The sequence below is a fragment of the Phallusia mammillata genome, chromosome 8, assembly GCF_965637545.1.
Source record: "Phallusia mammillata chromosome 8, kaPhaMamm4.hap1.1, whole genome shotgun sequence".
NCBI classification, from domain to species: Eukaryota; Metazoa; Chordata; class Ascidiacea; order Phlebobranchia; family Ascidiidae; genus Phallusia; species Phallusia mammillata.
This window is the reverse complement of record NC_137259.1, coordinates 15,920,217-15,932,430: the sequence shown is the minus strand read 5'-3', so window position 1 is coordinate 15,932,430 and position 12,214 is coordinate 15,920,217. Positions and strand designations below refer to the sequence as shown.

At 36.0% G+C, this 12,214-nt stretch overlaps 1 protein-coding gene across 1 annotated transcript; it reads left to right on the top strand.

Annotated features, from left to right (window-relative positions):
• The first annotated feature begins 107 nt into the window (after window positions 1-107).
• On the top strand, window positions 108-11,973 carry LOC145203849 (organic cation transporter protein-like). Its single transcript, XM_080076178.1, has 15 exons — window positions 108-2,509; window positions 4,737-4,835; window positions 5,440-5,566; window positions 5,655-5,758; window positions 7,539-7,693; window positions 8,667-8,791; window positions 9,387-9,491; window positions 9,727-9,813; window positions 9,886-9,986; window positions 10,105-10,187; window positions 10,255-10,404; window positions 10,939-11,047; window positions 11,115-11,233; window positions 11,546-11,681; window positions 11,775-11,973. The coding sequence occupies exons 1-15, from the start codon at window positions 2,262-2,264 to the stop codon at window positions 11,860-11,862; spliced, it is 1,836 nt and encodes a 611-aa protein (XP_079932304.1). The 5' UTR covers window positions 108-2,261; the 3' UTR covers window positions 11,863-11,973.
• The last annotated feature ends 241 nt before the right edge of the window (window positions 11,974-12,214 follow it).

The window sequence follows — 12,214 nt, the reverse complement described above, 5'->3', positions numbered from 1 at the left end:
TGTTACAACCTTCGCTGTTTTAATTATTCACCGCGCTGGGACCATTGATCGCGTCAAATGAATACGATTGATGGGACAGTGTGTTATGCGTGGCTTGTCAATATTTATGATTGACTTTCGCTTGCATGTGGATTTCTAGGTTTAACACCTTTACGATCGATAGTTTGATCTAAATAGGAAAAAACGCTGCAGGGTCATTCAACAGTTAACGAAGCTTAACTGTTAAAAGAGTTTTTTTACAAAAAGAGTTTCATTGCGTACAAACTTGTTACCAGATCCAGTAGTTTCAGAACACTATATACGGATCTGTTCATAAGTTTAATGATGGAAATAACGGCCCAAACATATAACTGATGGTGACATGAGCATTTGCCGAAACGTTTGAAAAAAAGAATGCCGCCTTTTACTTCAGTTTGGGTATTTTCACCAGCAGTAGTTTTGAAATGGTCACATCCATATTCTAAACTTATCGCAGTATTTTGAATTAAACACAAAACGAAACTTAGCAAATAAGTTTTGTTTATAAACTTCCCGGCTGAAAACATATTATTTCCCGGAATTGTGGCCCGAACCCGAAAGTACAAGCCTAAAACGCGGCGTTTTTAGCACAACGAATGAATTAGACCGGAAATTTGGTTAAATCTAAGTGTAGATCAGACCAGAATGAACACATTTTATTCAAATAACATCCGAACTCGACGCGCCACCCCACTTATAACTCTTTGCTGTGCTTGACCAATTTATCACTGTTTGAGTGATTGGTCTTTTCTTATTTCTTTTCCTGGGTAACAGTACATGTGTGTTGAACTAAATTTTATATGAGGCGGCACTTTGGCAAAATGAAGATATGAAACCAAAAATGTTTTTGTTACGCAAAACCTTACCCCAAATAAATTTTGGCCATGTAAACTTGGTGTAATAGATGCAATTATCGTATACTTTTTTAGGCTAGCAATAGTCTTCAAATTATCTCTTTGACATTAGCATTCGTAAGACTTAAAAAACATTGCACTGAAAATGGTTTTATTTTTAAAAATTATTGAAATGTGCTTCAGTAAATTGCGCCAACATTCCACCGTCCACAAACCGCACCGCACGAATCCAGTGTTTGCATTACAACAATAAAACCTGCTGCACCTATTCGTTTGTTCAAAATTGAACAAAACACCTGCACGCAGACTCGTCCGGTCCTTACTTTTGCTGAATCACCATAAATTGTTTGCTTACATCAAAGATTTTCAAAAGTTTAAAAAACCTGCTGAGTACACAGTTGTTGTACTCGTGAATTTTTTTCTTTTTTCTTTTAATTTTTTTGCTGCTTTTTCGTGATGGTATTTTTCGTTTTTTTTTCATATATTTCGTGACTTGAATTTGTAATTAGGCCTGTGTGATTGATTAATCACCGTAATTTTTTTTGTTGCGGCCGACACACAACTGTCGAATTTTTTTCCAGACCATTTTAATTGCTCATTACTCATTAGTGATTTTTTAACAGACGGTATTTTCTCTTCGAGACCTGTCTAAGCCATGCAAAAAATATTGACGGTACAATAAAAAACGTCATATTTTAGACCAATTTGGCTAGGTCTGTTTTTTACGACCTAAAAACAATGTTGTTTAGCAATTTTAATAATCATGTTCCCGATTTTGGTTATTTTACTACAATGAAAAAAAAACTTTATATTAGGATTATTCAAATTACGAGAGCAAATGGTTTTATAAAAAACCTAAACAAAACACATTTTAAAATCTGGCGATAAAGATGTTTCCAAATTTCTTGATGATGAACAAAAAAAGCAGTCCCAAATATGCGATATAGAAACATCACAATTTTTTGGCAGATTAATCAAACATTTTGAAACGATTAATTATATTTTTTTCGAAATCAATAGATTTTAACTTAATTTTCATGTACAATTTATAACCCTGTTGATTTGCTGCCTCAATTCGGCGTAACCATAAACATACATTGTTCAACCAAAATCAAAACGCTTTGGGTCAACAAGTACGGCCGTTTTGGTATTTATCTTAGTGGTATTTGACGTCACTATAAATTTTTGTCAATACACTAGCAGGGCTTATTGGACATTGGACTCTCGATTGCCGTGGTCTGAATGGAAGAAAATATAAGTTGTTCATTCAATATGTAAAGTCCTTTTAAAGTCTAATTCAGTTAAACCTAGCTGTTTCTTGTGGTATGCAAACCTTTGTGTTTGCTTAAATGCTGAAACGAGAAGCGACGGCAACGTGCAGGCTTGCAAATGTTTGCCTTGTCAACGTGGAACACAGCTCAAACAAGATCTGATTTTACATCAGTTAGTTCGTTACCACAACGCTATTGTTATCTTATAGCAAACTGCAGGATGATTAGTTTTGATTTTCTGTTGGAGAAAATTGGGCTTTTAGGGTTTAGCCAGATACTTATTTGTTTGCTTTTGAGTTACGATAATGCAGTAGGAGGATACCACTCTCTGCTGACAGTCTTTATTGCTTATGAGCCCGACTACAGGTGAATTTACTTTCATTTCAACACGCTAGGTTAAAGTTCTGCCATTTTCTCTGTACATTTGAATATGCCACAAAGCAAAGTACTTTGTGGTTTTGTAGTCAGTTTAAAATCACTTGACATTTCAGTCTTCCACTATAAATAAATATTGAAAAGATTTTTTTCATTTTCACTTTGTTTCAATGTTGGAAATGGCAGCAGTTTGAATCAAGCAATTTATTTTTACGTTGTCATAAACCAGTGGCAACCGTTCAACAGTTAGGTTAATGATACTTTTACGTTTACATTTCCACAGAAATGAAAAAGCCACAACTTTTGAACTTGTAGTTGAATGGCTAACAATGGTTTAATAGTTGTTCATTTTGGTTTTTACAATCGACAGTAGCAGTCACGGAGTCTGTATACTGTTTGCTTAAAGTTTAAGCCTTAAACGTTCCTAACTAACCAATTGGTACAAAGGTTACTATAGTGGCCTTGTTTTGCAAAAACACAAACGCTTAAAGTAACAGTTAAAGCAAAATATTGGGACATGCTGCTGATGCATGAAAGCAAACGAAAAGCTACACACCTATTCCATTTATCTTTCTGTACATGTTGGGTTTGTCTATTTGTTCATCTTTTTTTTGAATTGTGTTGTCGATAATAGTCAAATTTATGACTTATACCAATGCGAAGTTAAAATATCCGTTAATCCAAAACCATTTCACTGATGTAGCCGTATATTACTTCTGATGGTGGCATGGGCATTTGCCGAAACGTTTGAATGAAAAGCCTGTCGCTTTTTACGTCTATTTGGCCCGTTATATTCATCATTAGACTTATCAACAGATCCGTGTAATAGTGTTCCAAAAACCCTTATCCTAGGAATGAACAAAATGTATCGGGTTAATTGATTTGTTATGACGAAAAATATGTTTGCATTAAATCTAGATTAAATTTTTGCTTGGGCACTGGCAAATAATGGCAAAACCAAGGCTTCTTACGAAACGCATTGACATGCACAGATGCAAAACCAAAACCGGGCGTTTCTAGTTTAAACATTACCGCTACTTAATAAAAAGTTAATAAAGGTTTGAAAAATGAGTTGTCATCCCAAATCTGACTTTTTATTCAATCCTTTGAGTTGTTATTGCGGTAGTAAGGGTGTTAAAGGGTGCAGCGTCATGCAAGCATTCAAATATTTGTTTAACCAACGCGCAAACTTATATTTAAACACCTACACGCAGATCGCATCAAGTTCATTCGATTAAGGTAGTCCGTAGTGTCTATAGGTTTAACACGCAACAAGATGATGAGGTTTGTTTTCTGTTTGTAGGATTTAGCCAGATGCGCAGATAGTTTCGTTCGAAAATCATTTTTTGCAGCTTAAAGTTGGTGATTTAGTATGGAAGTTTTTTCGCTAGAGCTACTAACAAAAAACTAAATTCCGATATGTGGCGCATGCAAATATTTTAAATGCAATTTGTGTAAAAAAGTGCTTACGATTAAGGCTATTAGGGTTGGTGCCCATTTTTGTAAAACAGCGACAGGATGATTAGTTTTGATTTTCTGTTGGATAAAATTGGGGTCATAGGGTTTAGCCAGTTGCTTATTTGTTTGCTTTTGAGTTACGATGATGCAGTAGGAGGTTACCACTCTCTGCTAACTGTCTTCGTTGCCTACGAACCTAATTATAGGTACAGTTGTACTTTACTAAGAGTTGTAAGTCGGGCCGGGTTCGGGGTTAGGTTTCTTCAAAAAACGGGCTTGATTCGGGCCTGACTTTACACTCTGTGTCAGTATTTTTATGAATGAATTTAACTAGCTAAGTAGCCACTTGCTGGAACTGACTTAATGTCAAAGAGCCCCAAACGCCTTCTTTAAGACCAATTGTCTATTGTGTTGGTTGTCTTGATCTTTCCTGAGGCTTTAGTGTATAGGCCTGGCAATCAAATTCGGGGCTAAACGGGCTTTTCAAAAACGTTTCGGGTTCGGGCCAGGTTCGGCTCATCTCTTATCACCAACTGCACTGCCAAAACCTTATAGGTCGAAACAGTAGGCACTGTCTGCAACTTCTTTTAGATTTTTATAAATCTTCGATCACAGCAATTCATTAGTGAAGCAAATACAATTACTAAGGCTTTGACAATGTGACTGAAGCTATTTTTGTACAATGTTTCAAATAGAAGTTGTAAATATTGTGGAATTATACACTTTTTCACTTGCTCACTTATTATGCTTGGGTTTGCAGATGCCAAGTTCCACCGATAGACAATGCAACGGTTTATCCGAATCTTACCGAATCTGACATACTTAACTACACAACACCCAATGACGAGTTTTGCTATAAGTAAGTACAATTTACATAAGAGCAGAACGGTACTAAGTGTAATAAAGTCCACATGTATTGCCTGCAGAAATTTTAAAAGCGTGCTCATTTGCATATATTGGAAATTAAGAAATGAGACACTATATACTGTGCTTTTACAGAAATCGTCCTGAACCAACGTGCGCTCAATACAGATGATTCAAGTTGCGGATAATCATAACTTAGTAACTGAAGCTTTCAGTACACCTAAATCAATCTGTGTTTTTCGTGTTGCAATGTATTGTAAACAAATAATATCGATTTCGCCGATATAATTTTTTTTTAGACTTTTATTATTTTTATTATTTTTACATCTTTTATTGCCTGAATAACTTAATTTTATTTTATTTCTTGCTTAGAACTGAGGATGCCATTATATCGGCGAAATCGATATTATTTGTTTACAATACATTGCAACACGAAAACCACAGATTGATTTAGGTGTACTGAAAGCTTCAGAAATGAGACACTGTTTGAAACTTTGTAAATTTTAATAGAAACATCTTTTATTCAACGCTAAGTGCCATGCTCCTACAATTGTTCCTACAGTTTTTTTTTGTATTTCTGAAATGTTGTTTTACCTTAGATATGGGTATGACTACAGTTCGTGTGATGGGACCTTATCCTGTGTAAACCAATCAGCAAACCCAATCGAATGCGACCAAGGTTATTGGTACGACAGAAGCCTATTTACGGAGACTGTTATTACGGAGGTTCGATTTGTGTTTTATCTAAGTCACTTTACGACTTAAACACAGCAAATGTGGCTATATGTTTTTAGCAATTTTTTCTACATTTCAGTACAATCTTGTTTGTGATCGAAGTTACCTCATTCCCCTTTCTACATCAATGTATTACGTCGGTATGTTGTTTGGCTCTTTGCTGTTTGGAAATGTTGCTGACAGGTGCGCTAATCTTATTGTATGTCAACAATTGCTTGAGAAAATTGCATTTCAAAAAAATTTTTTTTTTTCAAAATCCGCCCATCTGTTTTTCGTTTTCTAAGTCCAACTGCCTTTTTTTTCATATTCAATTATTAATAATACCCCCTATGTATCTCAACCACCAAATTGCGAATACGTTTGGTTTTCTTTTTATTTGGTGCAGCCTGGTTTGACCCTAGATCAGGGATTCACAATATTTTTTTCTGTTACTAACCGCATAGCAAGTTATTATTACCTCTAAGGTCACCAGCGTCCCTATTAAACATAATTAAAATGCCAAATAGCTTGACGCTTACGCCCACTTGACCTGTGGCATACATGTTACGGTAATTTCAAGACCAATTACGCCACTTTAGGTCTATTTGTTTAGCTATATTTCAACAAACGAATTTTTATTTTTTCCCATCCCAAAATTTATTATTTTTAAACATTTGCGCACCTGTATTAACCCAGAGACCGTTGGTGCATTGTTTGCCGAAGTGTGTATTGGTCCAAATAAAAGCAATGATTACACAGGGCAACAAAAAAATATTTTTTTTCTGGTGTCAGTAATGTTTTAATTGATTTTGACTAATTTTAGTGCCCTGATTTCAAAAATGCAATCGGTTTATCTGTATCACGTCTAGTTTTCATGTTATGGTACATCCACGTTTGAAAAACAATCTATATGTATACACTATAGTGAAACTGGTTTTGAGTATTTTATGTGGAATTACCGTTATTGCAAGAACAAAGTTTCGATTTAATTTTAAATGTAACAGGTAGACACTCCTAACAAACAAAATTCCACACAAAAAACAAAACAAAGGTTTCAAATTTGTAAGTTGTCAGGTATATCGGATATAGGCCTATGCACATGTAGCCTACTTCTGTAACTTTCAGAAATGACTGGCAGCAATATCGCCCCGTTTAATTTACCAACAGTAATTAGCCAGGATCACATTATTCCCTCTTCCCCAACACGTTTTGTTTCACTGATATCCTGTTGGAACCTTTCAGCTTAATTCTCATCATTTTTATCCCCTACGTTTTAAGGGAAGTGTAGCTTTATACTCATTTTCGTTCCGATTTTTTCAGACCTCTTAATTACTTAGTTATGTACTCTTCTAATAATTTCAGTCCCTTTCTACTGTTTTTGTCCATTACTGCAATATTCGAGTCAACATTAGATAAGTGGAGCCCATTGCTTATCCAAAACCCCCAAAGTCACGAAGTGTGCAAGATATGAACATTTGATACAGATCTTTTTTTTCTTTTTAGTTGTGTTCTATGGGTTTTTCACAAGTAAGGTAGAATAAAACATATTGGTAATTCATGCAACACCTTATAGATGACCTAGCCACTATTAATTTTAGTTTTACCACCTTGCTTTACTAGTCTGAAATCACTCCATAAAACACGTTTAGTTTAAAAGTACCACTAGCCTACACCAACTATTTTTAGACAGAGCATAAGCATAGAACACATGTTTATGCTAAAAAACCGACTGCACTGTAGAAAATTGATGTGTTTAATGTAACAAAACTTTAACAAACATATAAAAGCGTGATTTTAAAGTCATTGAACCAATATGGTCATAAATTTTGGTTTTGTAAATAACTTAAAAAGTTGACCTGATTGAAGAAAACCGTAATGATTTTTGAAATCAGCACCCCAAAATTAGTCAATATCAGTTTTAACATTAAAGACACCAAAAATTGTGTTGGCCAGTGTTATTGCTCTAAAAAATAATTTTCAATAGGTTTGGACGCAAGCCGACATTGATCGTTTCCATTGCTCTGACAATTGCCTGCAGTTTCGGATGCACCTTCAGTGTTTCAGTGGAGATGTATTCTGTATTCCGTGCACTTGTAGCTTGTTTTCATTATGGTGCAACCATAGCCACCTTTGTATATAGTAAGTACATATACATGTGAATATATACACCAAACAATACAACTTATTCTTCGTGTTTGTTATTATTTACACTTTATAGTTCCAATGTCATATACCAACAAAATATTGCACTTAAAAATAACGTTGAGGTTCGGGCCATAGGTTATGGCTGCATCTTTACTATTAAACAGACGTTTGTTCCTGATGTTATAAAAGTCAATATTTGGGTCCAAGCTACCCAGACCTCTGGGCGTAACGCATGCTATCAATCAACGTAACCTTAGTATAAGCCTATATCAATAATGCCTTGGGTCTGTATCAACACGAATGACTTTGGCTGCACGAACTTAAACACGTTTTTCAATTAAATATAAGTAGTTATGTACTTAATTGTTCAGCCACCTTGCGTAAACCACATCTCAATTCAAGACCGATGAGGTAGTCGATGTGTTTAACTTTATCCAATATTTGTTTTTGGCATCATTGATGAGCTTAATGTTTTCCCGATTGCTTGCGTAATGCACTGAGGTCAAACTTTGGAAGTTGGAATACTTCATGATACCACTAAACAAGTTAAATACCAACATTGTGTCGAGATTGTGTACATTCCTAAAGGTTTTGATACAAAATTTGTACTAATCGCCCTTTGGAAGATCAGCAACCCAAAACGAACTGCTTACTTCAGTATAAAACAAATTGCCAGCGAAGTTGAATAAAACGTATTCATTTTATTGAACAGACGATATTTGATTGATGATGACAAAAGTTTTTTGTCGAAACGTCTGTTCAATAAAATGAATACGTTTTGTTTAACTTCGCTAGCAATTTGTTTTATACTGAAGCTACTTTTGAACTCCTTACTGTTTCTTAGAAATTAACAAATGAATGTCATTATTATTTGCTGCCTTTTACTCAAGCGCTTTAACGCTGGACTGATTTAAACCACATTCAACTTTTATTGTTATAAAATGGCACTTTTATTTTACGTCCATAGTCATGGAGATTGTAGGATCAAAGTGGAGAACCTTGTTTGGAATGATTTATCAGGTTTTCTTCTCTCTTGGTTTTATGATACTTGGTGGTTTAGCCTACAACTGGAGGGATTGGCACCGATTACTGGCAAGTATATTGAAAATAAGTTAACCAAAGTGAAAATATAAGCAAAAACCTAATGCAATGTTTGCTTTCAAAGTCATATTTGTGAAGCGCTCTACTCTAGCCTCACTGGTTCAGCAATTTTTGAAAAAAAAGTTACTGCTTTTTTTAGCGTTAAGTGTAACTTGCTTAAATGTACGTGATTTAAGAAAAACGTTTGTCACTAAAACACTAAAACGCTGAAAGGCGGGAGATTGCAGGACGTCGCGGAAACCGCTGAATATCGGGTAACATTGCTAACGATTATTGCTATTGAGGTTGGGGTGAGCTTTTATAATGGAAAATCATTAAAAAAATCTGCCGGATACATTCCGCGTCCGGAGTAAACATTCAGCGGCCAAGGGAGACTTTCCGCCCAAGTAACCTTAACAGCACTAACCTTCAGCAATTTAACCCGATATTCAGCGGTTTCCGCGACGTCCCGCAATCTCCCGCAATTCAATGCTAATTCTGTCAGTACCAAACTCATTATGATTCTTTCCCATAATTGATAATACCTATGAGATAAGGTGAATTCCATTGGATGATGCGGAACCTCAACCGATTTCTATTTTTTTAGTTTGTGGTTTCCATTTTCTCTATCCCCGTGCTCATCATTGCACTAATCCTTCCTGAGTCACCCAGATGGTTGTTTGCAATGGAAAAGGATAAGGAAGGAAGAAGGGTAAAACACTCGTAACTGTTAACAACTAAAACACACGGCCAATGTCGAAAATTTAACAGATTGTTGATACCTTTTTCACTACTCGCCCTTTTTTCTACTTCGGGACCAATTTCGGGCCCCTTTTTCTGACAAAATTCTGACACTAAGTGCTGAAGGTTTTACGGGTTCTACGGTTCCCAAACGAACAGATATTAAACTCAATTTTTGAACAACTCTTTTGCCATGTAAACCTTAGGTCACAGAGATTATGGCCAAACTGAATGGAGTCAAATTGACGGACGAAGATTGGGATGAAGCAAGAAAAGCAGGAGAGGAAAAACTGGTGATTGAAAAATAACAACTGTTAGGCTTGACTATGTTGAACATTTCACAAATGCGTTTTGACATTTTACAGAACCAACAACCAAGGACTGAATCTTCTGCCAAATATTCTATACTAGATCTGTTCAAAAAGTCAGGAATACGTCTCACAACATTCAAAGTCATGTTTAATTGGTAAAGGTTTTGTTCAAACATTAAGATTCTGTTGGTTGTAATTTGCTCTAGACTTAAAAATGCATCAAATTGACTTGTCTGAAGTGTCAAATCGTTAAACCCAATACGCATTTTACAGGTTTGTCAACAGTTTTGTGTACTATGGAATCTCATTAAACGCCGGATCATTGGCTGGAGACATCTTTGTAAACAACACTTTAAGTAAGTCACCTTGAATGGACATCAAATGATTTTTCACATAAACTCTACCATATTTCTGCTTCTCCAGACGGTGTGTTTGAGATTGCGTCTTACACAGTGTGCATTCTGGTTATGGATCGAATCGGCAGACGAATTCTTCTATCGGTGATGTTGCTTGTGTCTGGTACTGGGCTTATTGCAAGCGTGATTGTCAACGAATACGCGGGCGAAAACGAATGTACGTTTCTGTAGTTTTATGGATATATATAATACACAGTGGTTTCCAAATGCGCATGGGGCAGTTTCTGAATGACACAGTCTTGCTGAATATAATACGTTTTTCGTCTCGAATTCCTGTGTTTTTAGTTAAACCAGTGGTTTTTACACTTTTCTTTACCATCACCCCTGAAAAACACGAATGAATTTCATTTACCCCTTATTCCAAAAAACAAAAATTACCAACTATGACATCACAATAAGATGACGTCACGAATCTATTTTTTTTTGAAAAAAGACGGGTTTGATTCGGGCCTGCCTTTGATGAGCACGTTTTTTCTCCTCGGCATCATTTTTACCGCATTTTCACTAACTTTCTAGCCTAATTCGAACTTAGTTCGGCCGAGTTTCGGGCTTGTACTTTTTGATTCGGGCCACTAACTTCAGGCCCGCTTACAGCTCTCTAAATGACTACCTTAATTCGACTTGGTATATGTGACTGCATTTACTATCATAAGCAATCAAATGGTTTATGATCTACTCTGTTTTTCTCCAGCACTGATCACACTTGGGGTGGTATTCGCGTTTGTTGCGAAATTCGGAATTTCGGGATCATTCGCAATAATTTACAACTTCACAAGTGAACTTTATCCAACCGTCGTCAGGTGAGCGATTTATCATCTCTGTCGGTCCCATCGCTACGTACATAATTTGCCATGTGGATATTTACAGGAGCAATGGCATGGGAAACGGTTCAATGGCTTCTCGTATTGGGGGAATTACCGCCCCTTACGTCATATCGCTGCAGAACTCGATCACGTGGTTACCAAACGTCATATTTGGAGTTTTTGGTGAGGCTTGTATACATGCATGCATGAAGTTTATGGTGATGGAGGCCAAATGAAACCTTGATTTCGTCTTTTTCGAGTTTTGGTTGCGTCGAACTGAAGTTATAACTTCACTATAGTTCGAGCTTTTTACAACGAGTAAACTTGTGTTTTGGTGTCTGGTAACCCGAGTCGAGTCGAATACTTACTGGATGTTACTCTTGTAGAATCGAGTTACCCGAACATCATGGACACTTTGTTTACATTTATTGTGCAAAGAAATTATTTAAAATCAGGTTTCATTTTTTGCTTAAAACCGATTTGTTTGCTACACAGGTTTAGCTGCTGGGTTGTTATCGCTTTCCTTTCCCGATACAACTGGGCAACCTATGATGGAAACTCTTGAACAAGCTGAAGTGTTTTACAAGACTGGCAAAGTTGTAGATGTAAATCTGGCGAACGGGGACACCATGTAAGTAGAATAGGGTGTGCATCAAGTGCATCATTCTTATTATTTGTGTACAACAATATTCGAAATCTTATTTAATTGTGGATTTTTTTGCAGAAATACGAAGCAACTTGAATTGGATTCAGAAGGTGTTGACAACAAGGGTTTCGATAATCAGGAAACTGTCACGAGCGTTCAGTTTTAATATGCACAAATTCCGGATGTAGCCAAACGAATCGTAGTGAACTTAAAAGTAATTTTGTTTAGTCGATATTTTGTGTAAAAATGACAATACAGTAGAATGCTTTCATTATAATTGGTATCAGAACTGATAATACATAATTTTGCTGCCAGGTATGATATGGAACTAATGTAGCTCTTCTGGCAATTGTTTTTAACTTACGGAGTACCCACGTCATTTATCTTTACTTAGCACACGAAAACGTAAAACACCGTGGCAAAACGAAAGCCGAAACGCGATAAAACAAACTGCAAAAAATGAGATAAGAAACGACTTTTAGCATTAGCATGTAGCAGGCTGAAAACATTGCACCCAT